A 24621-nucleotide genomic window follows, 5' to 3' on the forward strand; every position below is an offset into this window, starting at 1 on the left:
GGGAGATGACCCAAATAGATAAAATCATGAATGAAAATGGAATTATTAAAACCAATCCCTCAGAAATACAAGCAATTATCAGGGAATACTATGAAAAATTATATGCCAACAAACTGGACAACCTGGAAGAAATGGACAAATTCCTAAGCACCCACACTCTTCCAAAACTCAATCAGGAGGAAATAGAAAGCTTGAACAGACCCATAGCCAGCGAAGAAATGGAACCAGTTATCAAAAATCTCCCAACAAATAAGAGTCCAGGACCAGAAGGCTTCCCTGGGGAATTCTACCAGACATTTAAAGCAGAGATAATACCTATCCTTCTCAAGCTGTTCCAAAAAATAGAAAGGGAAGGAAAACTTCAAGACTCATTCTGTGAAGCCAGCATTATTTTGATTCCCAAACCAGACAGAACCCAGTAAAAAAAGAGAACTACAGGCCAACATCCGTGATGAATATGGATGCAGAAATTCTCAACAAGATACTAGCAAATCGAATTCAACAGCATATAAAAAGAATTATTCACCATGATCAAGTGGGATTCATTCCTGGGTTGCAGGGCTAGTTCAACATTCGCAAGTCAATCAATGTGATACATCACATTAATAAAAGAAAAGATAAGAACCATATGATCCTGTCAATCAATGCAGAAAAAGCATTTGACAAAATTCAGCATCCTTTCTTAGTAAAAACCCTTGAGAAAGTCAGGATAGAAGGAACATACTTAAACATCATCAAAGCCATTTATGAAAAGCCCACAGCTAATATCATCCTCAATGGGGAAAAACTGAGAGCTTTCCCCCTGAGATCAGGAACACGACAGGAATGTCCACGCACCGCTGTTGTTTAACGTAGTGTTGGAAGTTCTAGCATCAGCAATCAGACAACAAAAGGAAATCAAAGGCATCAAAATCGGCAAAGATGAAGTTAAGCTTTCACTTTTTGCAGATGATATGATATTATACATGGAAAAGCTGATAGACTCCACCAAAAGTCTGCTAGAACTGACACATGAATTCAGCAAAGTCGCAGGATACAAAATCAATGTACAGAAATCAGTTGCATTCTTATACACTAATAATGAAGCAACAGAAAGACAAATAAAGAAACTGATCCCATTCACAATTGCACCAAGAAGCATAAAATACCTAGGAATAAATCTAACCAAAGATGTACAAGATCTGTATGCTGAAAACTATAGAAAGCTTCTGAAGGAAATTGAAGAAGATATAATGAAATGGAAAAACATTCTGTGCTCATGGGTTGCAAGAATAAATATTGTTAAAATGTCAATACTACCCAAAGCTATCTACACATTCAATGCAATCCCAATCAAAATTGCACCAGCATTCGTCTCAAAGCTAGAACAAGCAATCCTAAAATTTGTGTGGAACCACAAAACACCCCGAATAGCCAAAGTAATATTGAAGAAGACCAAAGCGGGAGGCATCACAATCCCAGACTCTAGCCTCTACTACAAAGCTGTAGTCATCAGGACAGCACGGTATTGGTACAAACACAGACACATAGACCAATGGAATAGAATAGAAACCCCAGAACTAGACCCACAAACGTATGGCCAACTCATCTTTGACAAAGCAGGAAAGAATATCCAATGGAAAAAAGACAGTCTCTTTAACAAATGGTGCTGGGAGAACTGGACAGCAACATGCAGAAGGTTGAAACTAGACCACTTTCTTACACCAGTCACAAAATAAACTCAAAATGGATAAAGGACCTGAATGTGAGACAGGAAACCATCAAAACCCTAGAGGAGAAAGCAGGAAGAAACCTCTCTGACCTCAGCCACAGCAATTTCTTACTTGACACATCCCCAAAAGCAAGGGAATTAAAAGCAAAAATGAACTATTGGGACCTCATGAAGATAAAAAGCTTCTGCACGGCAAAGGAAACAATAAACAAAACTAAAGTCAACCAACAGAATGGGAAAAGATATTTGCAAATGACATATAGGACAAAGGGCTAGTATCCAAAATCTATAAAGAGCTCACCAAACTCCACACCCAAAAAACAAATAATCCAGTGAAGAAATGGGCAGAAAACATGAATAGACACTTCTCTAAGAAAGACATCCAGAGGGCTAACAGGCATATGAAAAGATGCTCAACGTCGCTCCTCATCAAGGAAATACGAATCAAAACCACACTCAGATATTACCTCATGCCAGTCAGAGTGGCTAAAATGAACAAATCAGGAGACTATAGATACTGGCGAGGATGTGGAGAAACGGGAACCCTCTTGCACTGTTGGTGGGAATGCAAACTGGTGCAGCCTCTCTGGAAAGCAGTGTGGAGGTTCCTCAAAAAACTAAAAATAGACCTACCCTATGACCCAGCAATAGCACTGCTAGGAATTTACTCAAGGGATACAGGAGTTATGATGCATAGGGACACTTGTACCCCAATGTTTAGAGCAGCACTTTCAACAATAGCCAAATTATGGAAAGAGCCTAAATGTCCATCAACTGATGAATGGATAAAGAAATTGTTGTTTACTAAACCAGCCCTACAAGAGATCCTAAGGGGGATCCTGTGAGACAAAGTACCAGAGATATCGCTACAAGCATAAATCGTACAGACATCACAATGACTCTAAACCTGTATCTTTCTATAATAACACTGAATGTAAATGGATTAAATGCACCAACCAAAAGACATAGGGTATCAGAATGGATAAAAAAACAAGACCCATCTATTTTCTGTCTACAAGAGACTCATTTTAGATCTGAGGACACCTTTAGATTGAGAGTGAGGGGATGGAGAACTATTTATCATGCTCTAGGAGCCAAAAGAAAGCTGGAATAGCCATACTTATATCAGACAAACTAGATTTTAAATTAAAGGCTGTAACAAGAGATGAAGAAGGGCATTATATAATAACTACAGGGTCTATCCATCAGGAAGAGCTAACAATTATAAATGTCTATGCGCCAAATACCGGAGCCCCAAATATATAAAACAATTACTCATAAACATAAGCAACCTTATTGATAAGAATGTGGTAATTGCAGGGGATTTTAACACTCCCCTTCAGAAATGGATAGATCATCTAGACACACGGTCAATAAAGAAACAAGGGCCCTGAATGACACATTGGATCAGATGGACTTGACAGATATATTTAGAACTTTGCATCCCAAAGCAACAGAATATACTTTCTTCTCAAGTGCACATGGAACATTCTCCAAGATAGATCATATGCTGGGTCACAAAACAGCCCTTCATAAGTATACAAGCATTGAAATTATACCATGCATACTTTCAGACCACAATGCTATGAAGCTTGAAATCAACCACAGGAAAAAGTCTGGAAAACCTCCAAAAGCATGGAGGTTAAAGAACACCTTACTAAAGAATGAGTGGGTCAACCAGGCAGTTAGAGAAGAAATTTAAAAATATATGGAAACAAACGAAAATGAAAATACAATAATCCAAATGCTTTGGGATGCAGCGAAGGCAGTCCTGAGAGGAAAATACATTGCAATCCAGGCCTATCTCAAGAAACAAGAAGAATCCCAAATACAAAATCTAACAGCACACCTAAAGGAAATAGAAGCAGAACAGCAAAGGCAGCCTAAACCCAGCAGAAGAAGAGAAATAATAAAGATCAGAGCAGAAATAAACAATATAGATTCTAAAAAAACTGTACAGCAGATCAATGAAACCAAGAGTTGGTTTTTTGAAAAAATTAACAAAATTGACAAACCTCTAGCCAGGCTTCTCAAAAAGAAAAGGGAGATGACCCAAATAGATAAAATCATGAATGAAAATGGAATTATTACAACCAATCCCTCAGAGATACAAGATTATCCCTCAGAGATACAAGGATTATCAGGGAATACTATGAAAAATTATATGCCAACAAATTGGACAACCTGGAAGAAATGGACAAATTCCTAAACACCCACACTCTTCCAAAGCTCAATCAGGAGGAAAGAGAAAGCTTGAACAGACCCATAACCAGCGAAGAAATTGAATCGGTTATCAAAAATCTCCCAACAAATAAGAGTCCAGGACCAGATGGCTTCCCAGGGGAGTTCTACCAGACATTTAAAGCAGAGATAATACCTATCCTTCTCGAAGCTATTCCAAGAAATAGAAAGGGAAGGAAAACTTCCCGACTCATTCTATGAAGACAGTATTACTTTGATTCCTAAACCAGAGATCCAGTAAAAAAAGAGAACTACAGGCCAATATCTGTGATGAATATGGATGCAAAAATTCTCAATAAGATTCCAGGAAATCGAATTCAACAGCATATAAAAAGAATTATTCACCATGATCAAGTGGGATTCATTCCTGGGATGCAGGGCTGGTTCAACATTCGCAAATCAATCAACGTGATACATCACATTAATAAAAGAAAAGATAAGAAGCATATGATCCTGTCAATCGATGCAGAAAAGGCCTTTGACAAAATCCAGCACCCTTTCTTAATAAAAACCCTTGAGAAAGTCAGGATAGAAGGAACATACTTAAACATCATCAAAGCCATTTATGAAAAGCCCACAGCTAATATCACCCTCAATGGGGAAAAACTGAGAGCTTTTTCCCTGAGATCAGGAACACGACAGGGATGCCCACTCTCACCGCTGTTGTTTAACACAGTGTTGGAAGTTCTAGCATCAGCAATCAGACAACAAAAGGAAATCAAAGGCATCCAAATTGGCAAAGATGAAGTCAAGCTTTCGCTTTTTGCAGATGACATGATATTATACATGGAAAATCCGATAGACTCCACCAAAAGTCTGCTAGAACTGACACATGAATTCAGCAAAGTCGCAGGATACAAAATCAATGTACAGAAATCGGTTGCATTCTTATACACTAATAATGAAGCAACAGAAAGACAAATAAAGAAACTGATCCCATTCACAACTGCACCAAGAAGCATAAAATACCTAGGAATAAATCTAACCAAAGATGTACAAGATCTGTATGCTGAAAACTATAGAAAGCTTCTGAAGGAAATTGAAGAAGATATAAAGAAATGGAAAGACATTCCCTGCTAATGGATTGGAAGAATAAATATTGTCAAAATGTCAATACTACCCAAAGCTATCTACACATTCAATGCAATCCCAATCAAAATTGCACCAGCATTCTTCTCGAAACCAGAACAAGCAATTCTAAAATTCATATGGAACCACAAAAGGCCCCGAATAGCCAAAGGAATTTTGAAGAAGAAGACCAAAGCAGGAGGCATCACAATCCCAGACTTTAGCCTCTACTACAAAGCTGTCATCATCAAGACAGCATGGTATTGGCACAAAAACAGACACATAGACCAATGGAATAGAATAGAAACCCCAGAACTAGACCCACAAACGTATGGCCAACTCATCTTTGACAAAGCAGGAAAGAACATCCAATGGAAAAAAGAAAGTCCCTTTAACAAATGGTGCTGGGAGAACTGGACAGCAACATGCAGAAGGTTGAAACTAGACCACTTTCTCACACCATTCACAAAAATAAACTCAAAATGGATAAAGGACCTGAATGTGAGACAGGAAACCATCAAAACCCTAGAGGAGAAAGCAGGAAAAGACCTCTCTGACCTCAGCCGTAGCAATCTCTTACTCGACACATCCCCAAAGGCAAGGGAATTAAAAGCAAAAATGAACTATTGGGATCTCATGAAGATAAAAAGCTTCTGCACAGCAAAGGAAACAACCAACAAAACTAAAAGGCAACCAACGGAATGGGAAAAGATATTTGCAAATGACATATAGGACAAAGGGCTAGTATCCAAAATCTATAAAGAGCTCACCAAACTCCACACCCGAAAAACAAATAACCCAGTGAAGAAATGGGCAGAAAACATGAATAGACACTTCTCTAAAGAAGACATCCGGATGGCCAACAGGCATATGAAAAGATGCTCAGCGTCGCTCCTCATCAAGGAAATACGAATCAAAACCACACTCAGATATTACCTCATGCCAGTCAGAGTGGCTAAAATGAACAAATCAGGAGACTATAGATGCTGGAGAGGATGTGGAGAAACAGGAACCCTCTTGCACTGTTAGTGGGAATGCAAACTGGTGCAGCCACTCTGGAAAACAGTGTGGACGTTCCTCAAAAAATTAAAAATAGACCTACCCTATGACCCAGCAATAGCACTGCTAGGAATTTACTCAAGGGATACAGGAGTACTGATGCATAGGGGCACGTGTACCCCAATGTTTATAGCAGCACTCTCAACAATAGCCAAATTATGGAAAGAGCCTAAATGTCCATCAACTGATGAATGGATAAAGAAATTGTGGTTTATAAACACAATGGAATACTACATGGCAATGAGAAAGAACGAAATATGGTCCTTTGTAGCAAAGTGGATGGAACTGGAGAGTATTATGCTAAGTGAAATAAGCCATACAGAGAAAGACAGTTACCATATGTTTTCACTCTTATGTGGATCCTGAGAAACTTAACAGAAACCCATGGAGGAGGGGAAGGAAAAAAAAAAAAGAGGTTAGAGTGGGAGACAGCCAAAGCATAAGAGACTCTTAAAAACTGAGAACAAACTGAGGGTTGATGGGGGGTGGGAGGGAGGGGAGGGTGGGTGATGGGTATTGAGGAGGGCACCTTTTGGGATGAGCACTGGGTGTTGTATGGAAACCAATTTGACAAAAAATTTCATATAGTGAAAAAGAAAAAAAGAAAAAAAAAAGAAATTGTGGTTTATATACACAATGGAATACTACGTGGCAATGAGAAAGAATGAAATATGGCCTTTTGTAGCAACGTGGATGGAACTGGAGAGTGTTATGCTAAGTGAAATAAGTCATATAAGAAAGACAGATACTATATGTTTTCACTCTTATGTGGATCCTGAGAAACTTAAGAAAAGACCAAGAGGGAGGGGAAGGAAAAAAAAAAGGTTAGAGAGGGAGTGAGCCAACATATAAGAGACCTTTAAAAACTGAGAACAAAGTGAGGGCTGATGGGGGGTGGGAGGGAGGGAAGGGTGGGTGATGAGTATTGAGCATGGCACCTGTTGGGATGAGCACTGGGTGTTGTATGGAAACCAATTTGACAATAAATTTCATATTTAAAAAAAAAGAAAAAAAGAACTTCAAAAAAAAAAATAAACTAAATGAAAGTTCATGAAAAAAAAAGAAAATACATTACCAGCTTTAAGTTTAGAAATAATTTTCATCACTTTTTTCTCCTTTGCTTCCTTCCTTCCTCCCTCCCCCTTTCTTTCTTTCCCTCTCTTTCTTTCTCTCTTGCTTAAATAGGCCCAGCATGGAGCCCAAGGCAGGGCTTAAACTTATGACCCTGAGACCAAGGCCTGAGGTACAATCAAGAGTTGGATGCTTAACTGACAGAGCCACCCAGGCGCCCCTCTCCTTTGCTTTCAAACATCAACCTGTATGATGATGTGTGGTGTTGCAAGAACAATCTAAATGCAAATCTACTGGAAAATAATTTTTGCCTAACTTCCCTAACTGTTCATGAACAGCGCCAATACAGGGAGTAGACTTTAGAAGTTTAGCAGGGGTCTTCAAACGATAGAGCCACAGGCCAAATCAGTGGCCTGTCACCTGCTTTTTGTACATCTTGTGGGCTAAGAATTGTTTTTACATTTTTAAATGTTGAAAAAAATCAAAATAATAATATTTTGTGATACTTGAAAACTGTATGAAATTCAGATTTCAGGCTGAAACAATGTTTTATTGAAGCACAGCCACGTTTACTTATTTACATATTGGCTAAGGCTGCTTTTGTGTTGCAACAGCAGAGTTGAGTGATTGTGACAGAAATTCTACGGCCCACAGAACCTAAAGTCTTTATTACATCACCCCTTACAGAGAGAATTTGTCAACTCCTGATCTACAGACATGAATTGTCCAGGAAAATTTGGACTAGGAGGCTGGGGTTTCTTCTTTGCCCAGAAGCCTGTATCCGGTGCTGTCTTTATTCTTCAGGGCTGCTACAGCCTACCATAGACTGTGTAGCTTATCAACAACGGAGATGCATTGCTCACAGTCCTGGAGGCTGAGAAGTTCAAGACCAAAGCACCTGCATGGTCAGCTTCTGGTGAGGGCCCTCTTCCTGGTTCAAAGCCAGCAACTGCTCCCTGTGTCCCCACATGGCACCAGGGGCTAGGGAGCTCTCTGGAACCTCTGTTACAAGGCACCAATCCCATTCATAAGGCCTATGTGCCAGTCATTAAGTGCCATGATTTAAGCACTTCCCAAAGGCTCCACCTATTATTAACATGTCCTCTGGAAGTTAGGATTTCAGCATATGAATTTGTGGGAGGGGGGCACACATTCAGACCACAGCAGGAGTTTTTGATGCAGATTCGGGCCTTTCTAACTGAGTTTTTACACCGGCTTCTAGAAGAGCACAGCTGTTATGTCTGTGATGTCCAAGTGGAATAGCATTACGTGATAGGATCACACTCCTTGTCAATATGGTCTGATGTTCCACTCTCCTAGGGGTCAGGCAACATGCTACTTACTCCCTCATGTGTTTCATCTTGGTCGCGGCCACTGTGCTGGTGAACGTTGTTAGTCCCGGGGACACGTCTGGAGCTGTGCTGGGGATTGTCCTCGCATCTGAAAATCAATGCACAGCCCTTATTGACTTCATCAGCACCCCGGCAACTTCCAGGCAACATTCAAGGGCAATCAGAAAACCGAAGTTAATCCACCTGTGCCACTAGGTAATGCTACATTAATTAGAGGTGAATTCAGTTATGACATGAACATTAAGGAGATTTATTCCTAATGACAGGATTATTTATAGTTTTAATATGCACAAGGAATTCCAGGGCCAAGCCTCTGTCAGAAAGGATTATTTAAATGGGACACTGCTATTTAAAAGACAGGCTTTTATAGGAGAGAACTCAGGGGAAATGCATCTATGGAAAAGCAAACGTTCTCGAGGAGACTTTGGCAGTCTCTTTCGGCAAGTGTGGTATGAAATCATACAATATGTATCCTTTTGTATCTGGCTTATTTCATTTAGCATACTGTTTTCAAGGTTCATCAGCATGTGGCATGTATTAGGCTTTCCTTTCTATACCTGAATAATATTCATTGCATGTATATATCACGCTCTGTTTAACCATTCATCTATTGACAGACACTTGAGTTGTTTCCACCTTTTTAGTGTCATAAGTAATTATGCAATAAACATTGGCCTACAAGAATCTGTTTGAGTACCCATTTTCTATTCTTTTGAGTATATATCCAGGAGTGGAATTGCTGGGTCATATACTAATTCTATACTTAGCTTATTGAGGAGCACCAGACTGTTTTCCACAGCAGCTACACCATTTTACATTCCCTCTATTAGTGTATGAGGCTTTCCACATCTTCAACAACACTGTTATTTTCTGGTTTTTAAATTATAGCCATCCTAGTGGATGTGAAGTGGTATCTCATTGTGGCTTTGATTTGCATTTCCTTAATGAGTTTTCATGTGGCTTTTGGCCATTTATAGATCTTCTTTTTAAAAAAAAAAGGTCTATTCAAGTACTTTGCCCATTTTTAAATTGAGTTGTTTGTATTTTTGTTGTTGAGTTGTAGTTCTTTACATATTATGGATATTAAACTTTTACTTGTATAGAATTTGCAAATATTTTTTACCCTGTTCTTTGTGCTTCCAAAGTTGATCTCAGCATAAGGCATGTATCATATTAAATTTATACTTTTTTGATGCTATTTTGATGCTATTTTTGATACTTAAGTATTTTATTTTGATGCTAATTCATTTTTGAAATGTTCACTGCTAGTGTATAGAAATACAACTGGTTTTAGTGTATTGATCTTGTATCCTGCAATCTTGCTTATTAGTGTTAACAGTTTTTAGTGGATTTCTTAGGGTTTTCTACGTACAAGAACATGTTATTTTATTTTATTTTATTTTATTTTTTAACATTTATTTATTTTTGAGACAGAGAGAGAGAGAGAGCATGAACAGGAGAGGGTCAGAGGAAGAGGGAGACATAGAATCTGAAACAGGCTCCAGGCTCTGAGCTGTCAGCACAGAGCCCGATTCGGGGCTTGAACCCACAGACCGCGAGATCATGACCTGACCCGAAGTCAGACGCTTAACTGACAGAGCCACCCAGGCGCCCCAGAACATGTTATCTTTAAGTAGAGATAGTTTTACTTCTTTTCTAACCTGGATGCCTTTTTAAAAAAATTATTTATTTATTTTATAATTTACATAAATTTAGCATATAGTGCAACAATGATTTCAGGAGTAGATTCCTTAATGCCCCTTTCCCATTTAGCCCATCCCCCCTCCCACAACCCCTCCAGCAACCCTCTGTTTGTTCTCTGTATTTAAGAGTCTCTTCTGTTTTGTCCCCCTCCTTGTTTTTATATTATTTTTGTTTCCCTTCCCTTACATTCATCTGTTTTGTATCTTAAAGTCCTCAAATGAGTGAAGTCATATGATATTCGTCTTTCTCTAATTTCACTTAGCATAATACCCTCTAGTTCCATCCACATAGTTGCAAACAGAAAATTTCATTCTTTTTGATTGCCAAGTAATACCCCTAGATTCTATATAAGATATATAATCTTATCTTCTTTATCCATTCATTAACCTGGATGCCTTTTATTTCTTCTCCTTACTTAATTTCCCTGGCTAGAACCTCTAGGACAGTGCTAAATGGAAGTGGTGAAAGAAAACATCTTTGTCATGTTCCTGATCTTAGGGGAAAAACACTCATTTTTATACCAATAAGTATGAATTAGCTATAGTGTGTTCATAGATGCCTTTATCTGGTTTAGGAAGTTCCTTTCTATTCTTAGTTTGTTGAGTGTTGTTGTTGTTGTTTTTTAATCAAGAAAGGATAGGGGAGGAACCAAGATGGCGGAAAAGCATGGAAGCTTTTTGTGTGTCTCGTGTCCATGAAATACAGCCAGACCAACACTAAACCATCCTACACACCTAGAAAACTGATTGCAGGATTAACACAACAACCTGCACAACCTGAATCACAGAATTCAGCAGGTACGTGGAACGGAGAGCTGAACTTGCGGAGCAAGAAGCCACGGAAGCAGAGAAGATGGAGACTGGGGAGGGGGGGAGCATACAGGAAAAGCATCCCTCCCCAAAAGCAGCTGGAGAGAAAGTGGAAAATTGGAAACAGTCGCAGGGACTAAACTAAAAAGGGAGAAAGGAGAAAGGAGAAAGGAGAGGGTTTAAATTCCATTAAGAATGTAAACAAGGGGAGTGCAAAGTCAGCCAACTCTGCAGCTCGATACCTGGTGGTTCTCTGATGGGAAGGGTGAATCCCCAGGAAAAGAGTGAAGTCTGGGAGGTTCTCAGGCCACACGGGAAGACGTGATTCCACTGCTGGAAGGACATTTGGTAGAGACTGTTGAAGCCACCCGGTCCCAGAAGACCCCAGAAGACAGCCACATTCGCTGGTGCTGGGGCAAGGTCTTTGAGGGTGAAGCCTGGGGCCAGATATGTGTTGTGATTTTTCATAATCTCTGAAAAGCTGCTGCTACATTGTCTCGTGAACTTTTTTTTGGGCAGGCTGGCACCTGGCCGCAGTCTTGGGGCACCGGCAACAGCAGGGTCCAGCGGGCATTCCTGGGTGCAGCCGACATTCGGCCCTTGCTCATTCGGCCACTGCTCAGTGAGACCCTCCCATAGAGGGGCAGAATGGGTCAAAGCCGCAGTCCTTCGGAAGTAAGGGGCTGGGGAAAACAGCCACATCTGAGACAAAACTTGGGAGAGAGGTACTGCCTGGGGCCTGGTCACAGAGAGTGAAAAAGCGGGAGTGGATGAGAGCTGAAAACAGAGGACGGGTGGGCGATTGCTGATCTGGGAGAACAGACTGGGTAGCTGGGTGGCGCCATTTTCACTGCTCTCATGCATGCGCACCTACGAGCACCACAACAATCCACCCCAGTAGGCTAGCAGCGACATCTAGTGGAGGGTGGGGCTCGGTGTAACAGCTCAACTGAGCCAACTTTGCTCTTCAAGAACTAAGCTCACCTCCAGCTTAATTTATGGACTATAAAGAGCTACATGGACTGACCTCTAGGGGAGAACTAAGCAATTTCAGTCCTACTTCAATCTGTTAGCAGGTTCATCTATTTAATTTTTTTCTTTTCCTTTCTTTCTCTTTTTCCTTTTTCTCTTTTAAAATTCTTTTCTTTTTCTTGAACAGAAAGAAAAAACTCATTTTTATTGTCAATTTAAAAATATCTGTCTTTAATTTTTATTACTATATTTTTTCCTTTTGTGTAAGTTTTTTCAAAGCCTACTTTACCTCCATCATTTTATTTTAGTCTACTTCAGTGTACTCACCTTTCCAAATTTTCCAACAATTTCCTTTTTTGTTTCTTTTTCTTTTTTTTCTTTTTTCATTTTTCTTTTTCTTGAATGCAGAAAGAGAAAAACTTCATTTTTGCTTTCAATTTCTTTTAAAAATATTTTTATTTAATTTTTATTACTATATTTTTTGCTTTTATGTAAGTTTTTTCAAATTCTATCTTATTCCCATCATTTTATTTTAGTCTGCTACAGTGTATTCACTTTTTCAAAATTTCAAATGATTTTTTTCTTTTTTTCTGTTTTGTTTCTTTTCTTTTCTCATAAATACAGAAAATGAAAAAATTCATATTTCTTTTTAATTTTTATTAAAATATTTTTCTTTTTTTTCTACTATATTTTATATTTTGTGTGTATTTTTTTAAATTCTATTTTACCCACATCATCTCATTTTTGTCTATTCAGTGTATTCATTTTTTTAAGTTCTCAAACGATTTCCTTTTTTTTTATCCTGCCCCCCACTTTTTTTCCTTCTAATGTGTCAAACCACTTTCAACACCCAGACCAAAACACACTTAGGATCTAGCATCATCTATTCGATTTCTGTGTGTGTGTGTTTTTAATTTTGAATTTTAATATTTTTTTATTTTAATTTTTTTAATTTCAATTTTCTACCTCATTAATTCCTTTTCTCCCTTCAAAATGACAACACGAAGGAATTCACCCCAAAAGAAAGAGCATGAAGAAACAACAGCCAGGGATTTAACCAACACAGATACAAGCAAGATGTCTGAACCAGAATTTAGAATCGCAGTAATAAGAATACTAGCTGGAGTCGAAAATAGATTAGAATCCCTTTCTGCAGAGATAAAAAAATAAAAAATAGCTAGAATGAAATTAAAAACGCCATTACTGAGTTGCAATCATGGATGGATGCAGCGGCTGCAAGGATGGATGAGGCAGAACACAGAATCAGCAATATAGAGGACAAACTTATAGAGAATAACGAAGCAGAAAAAAAGAGGGAAATTAAGGCAAACGAGCACAATTTAAGAATTGGAGAAACCAGTGACTCATTAAAAAGGAAGAACATCAGAATCATAGGGGTCCCAGAGGAGGAGGAGAGAGAAATAGGGGTAGTAGGGTTATGTGAGCAAATCATAGTGGAAAACTTTCCTAGCCTGGGGAAAGACACAAACATCAAAATCCAGGAAGCACAGAGGACCCCCATTAAATTCAACAAAAACCGACCATCAACAAGGCATATCATAGTCAAATTCACAAAATACTCAGGCAAGGAGAGAATCATGAAAGCAGCAAGGGAAAAAAAGTCTCTAACCTACAAGGCAAAACAGATCAGGTTTGTAGCAGACCTATCCACAGAAACTTGGCAGGCCAGAAAGGAGTGGCAGGATATATTCAGTGTGCTGAATCAGAAAAATATGCAGCCAAGAATTCTTTATCCAGCAAGGCTGTCATTCAAAACAGGAGAGATTAAAAGTTTCCCAAACAAAAATTAAAGGAGTTTGTGACCACTAAACCAGCCCTGCAAGAAATTTTAAAAGGGACTCTCTGAGGGGAGAAAAGATGAAAAAAAATATATATATATATATATATATATATATATATATATATCAAAAGCAACAAAGATTAGAAAGGACCAGAGAACACCACCAGAAACTCCAACTCTACAAGAATCGTAATGGTAATAAATTCCTATCTTTCAACACTCACTCTAACTGTCAATGGACTCAATGCTCCAATCAAAAGACATAGGGTAACAGAATGGATAAGAAAACAAGATCCATCTAGATGCTGTTTACAAGAGACCCACTTCAGACCTAAAGGCACCTTCAGATTGAAAATAAGGGGATGGAGAACCATCTATCATGCTAATGGTCAACAAAAGAAAGCCAGAGTAGCCATACTTATATCAGACAATCTAGACTTAAAATAAAGACTGTATCAAAAGATGCAGAAAGGCATTATATCATAATCAAGGGGTCTATCCGCCAAGGAGACCTAACAATTGTAAACATTTAGGTGCCAAATGTGCGAGCACCCAAATATAAATCAATTAATCACAAACATAAAGAAGCTCATTGATAGTAATACCATAATAGTAGGAGACTTCAACACCCCACTCACAGCAATGGATAGATCATCTAATCAAAAAATCCACAAGGAAACAATGGCTTGGAATGACACACTGGACCAGATGGACTTAACAGATCTATTCAGAACATTTCATCTTAAAGCAACTGAATATACATTCTTCTCCAGTGTACATGGAACATTCTTCAGAACTGACCATATACTGGGACACAAATCAGCCCTCAGTAAGTACAAAAAGATCGAGATCATACCGTGCATATTTTCAGACCACAATGCTATGAAACTCAAAATCAACCACAAGAAAAAATTTGTAAAGGTAACAAATACTTGGAGACTGAAGAACATCCTACTAAAGAATGAATGGGCTAACCAAACAGTTAAAGAGGAAATTAAAAGTATATGGAAGTCAATGAAAATGATAGCACCACAACCCAAAACCTCTGGGACGCAGCAAAGGTGGTCATAAGAGGAAAGTATATAGCAATCCAGGCCTTCCTAAAGAGGGAAGAAATATCTCAGATACATAACCTAAACTTATGCTGTAAGGAGCTGGAAAAAGAACAGCAAATAAAATCCAAAACCAGCAGAAGACAAGCAATAATAAAGATTAGAGCAGAAATTAATGCTATCGAAACAAACAAACAAAAAAACCAATAGAACAGATCAATGAAACCAGAAGCTGGTTCTTTGAAAGAATCAACAAAATTGATAAACCACTAGCCAGTTTGATCACGAAGAAAAAGGAAAGGACCCAAATAAATAAAACCAAGAATGAAAGAGGAGAGATCACAACCAACACAGCCGAAATGAAAACAATATTAAGAGAATATTATGAGCAATTATATTCCAATAATATGGGCAATCTGGAAGAAATGGACAAATTCCTAGAAACATATAGACTACCAAAACTAAAACAGGAAGACCAGACCCATAACCAGTAAGGAAATTGAATTAGTAATCAAAAATCTGACAAAAAAACAAGAGTCCAGGGCCAGATGGCTTTCCAGGGGAATTCTACCAAACATTTAAGGAAGAGTTAACACCTATTCTCTTGAAACTGTTCCAAAAAATAGAAATGGAAGGAAAACTTCCAAACTCTTTCTATGAAGCCAGGATTACCTTGATCCAAAACCAGACAGAGACCCCACTAAAAAGGAGAACTATAGACCAATCTCCCTGATGAACATGGATGCAAAAATCCTCAACAAGATATTAGCCAACCGGATCCAACAATACATTAAAAAATTATTCACCACGACCAAGTGGGATTTATTCCTGGGATGCAAGGATGGTTCAATATCCGCAAAACAATTAACATGATTCATCACATCAATAAAAGAAAGGACAAGAATCATAGGATCCTCTCAATAGATGCAGAGAGAGCATTTGATGAAATACAGCATCTTTCTTGATAAAAACCCTCAAGAAAGAAGGGATAGAAGGAGCATATCTCGAGATCATAAAAGCCATATATGAACGACCCAATGCTAATATCATCCTCAATGGGGAAAAAATGAGAGCTTTCCCCCCAAGGTCAGAAACAAGACAGGGATGTCCACTCTCGCCACTGTTATTCAACATAGTATTGGAAGTCTTAGCCTCTGCAATCAGATAACACAAAGAAATAAAAGGCATCCAAATCTGCCAGGAGTAGGTCAAACTTTCACTCTTCACAGATGACATGATACTCAATATGGAAAACCCAAAAGATTCCACCAAATACTGCTAGAACTGATTCATGAATTCCGCAAAGTTGTAGGATATAAAATCAACATACAGAAATCGGTTGCATTCCTATACATCACCAATGAAGTGACAGAGAAATCAAGGAATCTATTCCATTTACAGTTGCACTAAAACCATAAAATACCTAGGAATAAATCTAACCAAAGAGGTGAAAAATCTATACAATGAAAAGTATAGAAAACTTATGAAAGAAATTGAAGAAGACACAAAGAAATGGAAAAAGATTCCATGCTCCTGGATAGGTAGAGCAAATAATGTTAAAATGTCGATACTACCCAAATCAATCTACATATTCAATGCAATCCCTATCCAAATAACACCAGCATTCTTCACAAGGCTAGAACAAATAACCCTAAAATTTCTATGGAACCAGAAAAGACCTCGAATAGCCAAAGCGATCTTGAAAAAGAAAACCTAAGCAGGGGGCATCACAATCCCAGACTTCAAGCTATACTACAAAGCTGTAATCATCAAGACAATATGGTACTGGCACAAGAACAGACACTCAGATCAATGGAACGGAATAGAGAACCCAGAAATGGACCCACAAGTGTACGGCCAACTAATGTTTGACAAAGCAGGAAAGAATATCCAATAGAATAAAGACAGTCTCTTCAGCAAGTGGTGCTGGGAAAACTGGACAGCAACATGCAGAACAATGAACCTGGACCCCTTTCTTACACCATACACAAAAATAAACTCAAAATGGATGAAAGACCTAAATGTAAGACAGGAAGCCATCAAAATCCTCGAGGAGAAAGCAGGAAAAAACCTCTTTGATCTTGGCTGCAGCAACTTCTCACTCAACACATCTCCGGAGGCAAGGGAAACAAAAGCAAAAATGAACTACTGGAACCTCATCAAAACAAAAAGCTTGTGCACAGCGAAGGAAACAATCAGCAAAACTAAAAGGCAACCGACAGAATGGGAGAAGATATTTGCAAATGACGTATCAGATAAAGGGTTAGTATCCAAAATCTACAGAAAACTTATAAAACGCAACACCCAAAACACAAGGAATCCAGTGAAGAAATGGGCAAAAGACATGAATAGCCACTTCTCCAAAGAAGATATCCAGATGGCCAACCGACACATGAAAAAATGCTCCACATCATTCATCATCAGGGAAATAAAAATCCAAACAACGAGATACTACCTCACATCTGTCAGAATGGCTAACATTAACAACTCAGGCAACAACAGATGTTGGCAAGGATGTGGAGAAAGAGGATCTCTTTTGCATTGCTGGTGGGAATGCAAGCTAGTGCAGCCACTCTAGAAAACAGTATGGAGGTTCTCCCCAAAATTAAAAATAGAACTACCCTCTAACCAGCAATTTCACTAATAGGATAAATATTCAAGGGATATAGGTATGCTGTTTCGAAAGGACACATGCACCCCCATGTTTATAGCAGCGCCACTGACAATAGCCAAATTATGGAAAGAGCCCAAATGTCCATCCATGGATGAATGGATAAAGAAGATGTGGTATATATATACAATGGAGTATTACTCAGCAATCAGAAAGAATGAAATCTTGCCATTTGCAACTACATGCATGGAACTGGAGGGTATTATGCTAAGTGACATTAGTCAGAGAAAGACAAATATCATATGACTTCACTCATATGAGGGCTTTAAGAGACAAAACAGATGAACATAAGGGAAGGGAAACAAAAATAATGTAAAAACAGGGAGGGGGAGAAAACAGAAGAGACTCATAAATATGGAGAACAAACTGAGGGTTACTGGAGGGATTGTGGGAGGGGGGATGGGCAAAATGGTTAAGAGGCATTAAGGAATCTACTCCTGAAATCTTTGCTTCACTATATGCTAATTTGTTTTGTTTTCTTTTTCCTTTTTATTTATTTATTTGTTTGTTTGTTTGTTTGTTTGTTTGTTTGTTTTCAATATATGAAGTTTATTGTCAAAGTGGTTTCCATACAACACCCAGTGCTCATCCCAACAGGTGCCCTCCTTAATACCCATCACCCACCCTCCCCTCCATCCCACCCCCCATCAACCCTCAGTTTGTTCTCAGTTTTTAAGAGTCTCTTATGCTTTGGCTCTCTTCCACTCTAACCTCTTTTTTTTTTCCTTCCCCTCCCCCATTGGTTTCTGTTAAGTTTCTCAGGATCCACATAAGACTGAAACCATATGGTATCTGTCTTTCTCTGTATGGCTTATTTCACTTAGCATCACACTCTCCAGTTCCATCCACGTTGCTACAAAGGGCCATATTTCATTCTTTCTCACTGCCACATAGTACTCCATTGTGTATATAAACCATAATTTCTTTATCCATTCATCAGTTGATGGACATTTAGGCTCTTTCCATAATTTGGCTATTGTTGAGAGTGCTGCTATGAACATTGGGGTACACGTGCCCCTATGCATCAGTACTCCTGTATCCCTTGAGTAAATTCCTAGCAGTGCTATTGCTGGGTCATAGGGTAGGTCTATTTTTAATTTTTTGAGGAACGTCCACACTGTTTTCCAGAGTGGCTGCACCAATTTGCATTCCCACCAACAGTGCAAGAGGGTTCCTGTTTCTCCACATCCTCTCCAGCATCTACAGTCTCCTGATTTGTTCATTTTAGCCACTCTGACTGGCGTGAGGTGATATCTGAGTGTGGTTTTGATTTGTATTTCCCTGATGAGGAGCGATGTTGAGCATCTTTTCATGTCCCTGTTGGCCATCTGGATGTCTTCTTTAGAGAAGTGTCTATTCATGTTTTCTGCCCATTTCTTCACTGGATTATTTGTTTGTCGGGTGTGGAGTTGGTGAGCTCTTTATAGATTTTGGATACTTATGCTAACTAATTTGGATGCACATTTTAAAATAAAAAATAAAATTAAAAAAATAATAGTAATAAAAAAAAGAAAGGATACTGGATTTTGTCAAATGCTTTATCTGCATCTATTAAGATGATCATATAATTTTTCCCTTTATTCTATTAATATGGTATATTTCATTTATTGACCCTCTGATATTAAATGACTCTTGCATTCTCAGGCAAATCCTACTTGATCATGTGCAATCCTTTGGTTTTTTTAATGTTTTTTAAATGAATTTATGTTAGTAGTGTTTTGTTGATGATTTTTGCATATCTATTCATGATGCTTATTGTTTCATCGTTTTATTTGTTTGTTCTTGTGATGTCTTAGTCTGGTTTTGGTATCAAAGAATGGCCTCACAGAATGAAGTCGGAAGTGTTCTTCAAATTCCATTTTTTTGGAAGAGTTTGTGAAGAACTGGTATTAATTCTTCTTCAAATGTTTGGCAGAATTCACCAGTGAAAGCTTCTGGGCCTGGGCTTTTCTCTACTGGAAGTTTTTAGTTTACTAATTTGATCAACTTCTTTTAGGTCTGTCCAGATTTCTTGTTCTTCACTCAGTTTTGGTAATTTGTAACTTTCTAGAAATTTGCCCATGTAATCTAAGTTCTCTGATTTGCTGCCATACTGTTGTTCACAGTATACTCTTCTCATCTTTTTCATTTTTTTAAGGTTAGTAGTTATTTCTCCCCTCTCATTCCAGATTCATGAATTTGAGTGTCCTTTCTTATTTCCTGGACATTATAGCTAAAAATTATTAATTTTGTTGATCTTTTCAAGAATATTTGGTCTTACTGATGCTCTGTATTGTTTTTCTATTTTATTTCATTCATTTGCTATTTATTTCATTTATTTCCACTCTTGTCTTCATTATTTCTTCCCTTCTGCTTGCTTTGGGTTTAATTCACTCCTCATCTTCTAGTTTCTTAAGGTAGGGATTATATTTTTGATGCTCAAAGTTAGGAGTTAAAGTAATGTAAATAGTAGCCATGGTCCTTAACCCAGAAAGAGCTTAATCTATTTCGAAAGACAGGGTATCTGTCTAAATACTCACCAGGAGTACTACTTTGTATGTATACATAAGACACTTGGTGGGGGGACTACCAAGAGGTGTAATGAGGATCTGTGCAAAAAGCACCAGCCTTCCGGTTAGAGGATCATAGTTATTGTTCTAGCTCTACTCTCACCAGCTATGTGGCCCTCAGGTCACCTCTCAGAGCCTCATCTTCCTCATTTTATATTTAAGTGGCTTCATTAGACTGACTGCCTTCTCTCAATGCAAACCTTCTATGACCTGGTATGAGACATCTTCCCGGACCTTTAGGGGGGTGGAATTTCCCTGGGAAGACAACACTAATACTGACAACACAACAAAAAGCAATCAAAAGGACCAAATGTTAAGAGGCAAATGGCTGGGACGAAACATAAAAGCTGCAGGCATTACAAAAAGCATCAGGCAAATCATCCTGAAGTCTTTCCACAACTGTGAAATATAGGATGATGAGGATTATAACACTTGATACTACCCCATGGGCTGTTTTGACACTGAGATGAACACAAGATGATATGAAGAGTTGTTAAGCAACTAGAAGCTGTGCTTCTTAAGACTGCGGAGCACAGCTCCTAATAGTAATATTGTCGGGATTCCTCCTACTTCTGTGGTCTCTTACCAGCAGAGCTATTTTCTCTAAAGGAGTGACAGCTTCATGATTCTGCCATTTCACCAGCAGAGAGAGATTCCTCTCTCATTTCTTCCAAAATTTCCCTTTACTCATTTACTTTACTCATTTATTCCCCCAGCTCAGTTCCTACACAAATGACCTGGATGGTAAAAGAGAAACCTGCGTTTTCCCTCCCTGCTAAACATCCTGCTGTGGGGGTAATAAATGAGCTGATGCAGGGATTGCAGGGGTGGATATTTTGGCAAACAAGATCCCACTTAAGGACATTGCTTACTCAGGAATCCTTGCAGACGCTGCCCTTGGTGCACAGTATGTTCAGGATGCTTCTCTCCTCATCTCCTTTGACCCTCCCCTTTTTCGCAACTGCCCAAGGAATACTCCAGAAATGTTACTTGACAGACACCTCTCTTGGCCCAAATTATTGCAAAGGCATGTCCTCGTGGCCCATATTGTTCCTTCTCCTTTTTAGAATGGCACGTGATGGAAGATTTGCCTAGGGGATGGCAAATTTTTTTCTGTGAAGAGTCAAGTAATAAATATTTTAGACTTGCAAGACAATCTCTGTTGCAACTACTCAACTCTGCCATTGTTGCATGAAAACAGCCATAGACAAGAGGCAAAATATATGAGCATGGCTGTGTTCCAGTAAAACTTTATTTACAAAAACAGGTATTGAGCCAGATTTGGCCTGTGGGCTGTAGTTTATTGACTCCTGGCCTACATGTTGGAGAAGCTTCATGATCCTGAGCTGGAAGTGACCACAGACTTCTTCATGCCAAACTATCTTATCTTATGGATGGGGAAACTGAGGCCAAGAGAGGCTGTGTGGCTTGCTCAAGGTCACAGAGCTATAAGGAAAGAGGCAGGGTCAGGACTGGAACTGTGGTTTCCTGACTGCCAAATGTATATTCTTTCTAATCCCCCACAGAAGTGCCACATCCAGATAAGAATTTTCATGAGCTGATTTTTAAAAATCAGTAAATTATCAGAAAAAAATCTCTCCTCCAAAAATGGAAGTTTGGGGAGAACATTGCATCTGCCTTCTCCTCTCTCCACCGCTCCAGATGATGGGAGCCGTGAACCAGTAGGGAGTGTGAAAGCTGTCCCACTCTGCTGAGAGGCTTGGCTGGCCTTCATCTTCATGAAGATTTTCTCCTTGAGATGTTCTTGTGATACACTGGACCTCATGATGTCAATAAAATTGCCTAAGAATCTGCAAAGCAGGCTGTTCTCTGTCTTCGCTATGTTATCTCAGCGCCTCAGGGATAGCAATGTACCACCCAAGTTTCTTTCAAGGAAGGAATTGTTCCCCAGCTGCTAGAAGCCTCCAGCTGTGGCCCCTTCACGACCTGCCTTAGCCACAGAAACCTGCCTTGCCCAAGATCATGTCCCTCCCCAGACTTCAAACGGCATTACAAGCTGTAATCATCAAGACAGTATGGTACTGGCACAAAAACAGACACTCAGATCAACGGAACAGAATAGAGAACCCAGAAATGGACCCACAAGTGTACGGCCAACTAATCTTTGACAAAGCAAGAAAGAATATTCAATGGAATAAAGACAGTCTCTTCAGCAAGTGGTGCTGGGAAAACTGGACAGCAGCATGCAGAACAATGAACCTGGACCCCTTTCTTACACCATACACAAAAATAAACTCAAAATGAATGAAAGACCTAAATGTAAGACAGGAAGCCATCAAATTCCTCGAGGAGAAAGCAGGAAAAAACCTCTTTGATCTTGGCTGCAGCAACTTCTCACTCAACACATCTCCGGAGGCAAGGGAAACAAAAGCAAAAATGAACTACTGGAACCTCATCAAAACAAAAACTTGTGCACAGCGAAGGAAACAATCAGCAAAACTAAAAGGCAACCGACAGAATGGGAGAAGATATTTGCAAATGACATATCAGATAAAGGGTTACTATCCAAAATCTACAAAGAACTTATCAAACTCAACACCCAAAACACAAAGAATCCAGTGAAGAAATGGGCAAAAGACATGAATAGCCACTTCTCCAAAGAAGACATCCAGATGGCCAACCGACACATGAAAAAATGCTCCACATCACTCATCATCAGGGAAATACAAATCAAAACAACAATGAGATACCACCTCACATCTGTCAGAATGGCTAACATGAACAACTCAGGCAACAACAGATGTTGGCGGGGATGCAGAGAAAGAGGATCTCTTTTGCACTGCTGATGGGAATGCAAGCTGGTGCAGCCACTCTGGAAAACAGTACAGAGGTTCCTCAAAAAAATTAAAAATAGAACTACCCTCCAATCCAGCAATTGCACTAGTACGTATTTATCCAAGGGACACAGGTGTGCTGTTTCCAAAGGGCACATGCACCCCAATGTTTATAGCAGCGCCACTGACAGTAGCCAAATTATGGAAAGAGCCCAAATGTCCATCCATGGATGAATGGATAAAGAAGATGTGGTATATATATACACAATGGAGTATTACTTGGCAATCAAGAAGAATGAAATCTTGCCATTTGCAACTACATGGATGGAACTGGAGGGTATTATGCTAAGTGAAATGAGTCAGTCAGAGAAAGACAAAAATCATATGACTTCACTCATATGAGGACTTTAAGACACAGAACAGATGAACATAAGGGAAGGGAAGCAAATATAATATAAAAACAAGGAGGGGGACAAAACATAAGAGACTCTTAAATATAGAGAACAAACAGAGGGTTACTGGAGGGGTGGTGGGAGGGGAGATGGGCTAATTGGGTAAGGGGCATTAAGGAATCTACTCCTGAAATCATTGTTGCACTGTATGCTAACTAATTTGGACGTAAACTAAAAAAACAAAATAAAATGGTAAAAACAAACAATATCATGTCCCTCCCATGTGGCCCACATTTAATGACCAACCATGGTATAGGTTTGGCCCATGCACCAATTCCTATAAGTCCAGAACTCCCAATGGGGCTGGGGAAGGATCATCAGGCCTGCATCAATGCACTGTCCTTCCTCTAACTGACACTGCTTCCTTCCCCTCCTATCCGCAGGGCTCTCCTGGGGGCACTCCCAGATAAAGGTCCTGCCTGCTCAACTTTACGTCAGAGGCTGCTTCCTGAAGAACCCAGGCCATGACACATGGGTACCTGGTTGGGAGGATGTGGGGGCATGAAGGTGGTTTTCTCATTGACTTCAACAAGTTGAGTAATAAATAAGAATGATAATAAATATACAAATGGAACCCTATACTCCCCCCCCACACACACTTTTGCGATTCTTTCAGAGTACTATTCTGTAGGCACAGGGCAGAAACCGCCAACCAAGGAAGTTGTTGCCAACGGTGCAGCAACAGCTGTGTCTGAGACAAACCCCATGAGGAGGCTGGCGAAGAAAGCAGTCAGGGGGAAAGAAGAAGGTCCAGGAAGGAACAATCTCCGGAGGCTTCCAGTAGGAAGGGAGCCAGGGTACATTCAGATGAGCACTGTGAGCTGCCTTAATACCCTAAGTCTTAGTACCCTAAGACTCTGGGATGTTTGCCTAAGTTATAAAACTTCTGTGACTCAGTTCCCTCACCTGTGCAAAAAACCTGTACAAAAAGCACTAGTAAAGCTCCAATGCAGCGATTACATAGAAAGGTGCTCTGTTGTTGGTAAAGGCCCAAGGTGGATTTACACCACCTCCCTCTTCCCCATGGCCCCCACCATAGTGCTTTGCACAGGGCAACTTCCCAATAAGTAAATAGCACCCCACTCTCTCCACCAAAATTAAATTAGTCAGAAAAGGTGGGTCAGCTTGAGAAAGAAAACTTGCTAGCCATAGGGGAGATAATAAATACAAGAAGATAGGAAATAAACTTTCTATTTTTACTACATGGTTATTTCACACAACAAATATTCAGCTGAACTGTATGGAAGACTACAAACAACAGGCGTTTGAGGTTTGCAAATGCTTGTTTCCTTTCAACCTTTCAAATGTATCAGA

At 39.3% G+C, this 24621-nt stretch overlaps 1 protein-coding gene and 1 long non-coding RNA gene across 24 annotated transcripts in view; one reads left to right on the forward strand and one right to left on the reverse strand.

The window, feature by feature from the left end:
• NEK11 (NIMA related kinase 11) overlaps positions 1-24621 on the reverse strand; it is a 281142-nt gene that overhangs the window by 54941 nt on the left and 201580 nt on the right. For 19 of the 23 annotated variants that reach the window (XM_045037604.1, XM_045037603.1, XM_045037600.1 and 16 more), the window contains one exon: positions 8494-8590. The exons of 3 other annotated variants lie outside the window; for them this stretch is intronic. In XM_045037604.1, coding sequence (XP_044893539.1) covers positions 8494-8590 — 97 coding nt within the window. Of the gene's footprint in view, positions 1-8493; positions 8591-20932; positions 21174-24621 lie in introns of those variants that run through there. One more of the 23 variants, XR_006585505.1, reaches the window with a different exon arrangement.
• On the forward strand, positions 7298-23901 carry LOC123380134. Its single transcript, XR_006585506.1, has 3 exons — positions 7298-8066; positions 8471-8697; positions 23691-23901. It is a non-coding gene; the product is annotated as an uncharacterized LOC123380134 (long non-coding RNA).

The sequence above is a fragment of the Felis catus genome, chromosome C2, assembly GCF_018350175.1.
Source record: "Felis catus isolate Fca126 chromosome C2, F.catus_Fca126_mat1.0, whole genome shotgun sequence".
In the NCBI taxonomy this organism is placed as follows: domain Eukaryota; kingdom Metazoa; phylum Chordata; class Mammalia; order Carnivora; family Felidae; genus Felis; species Felis catus.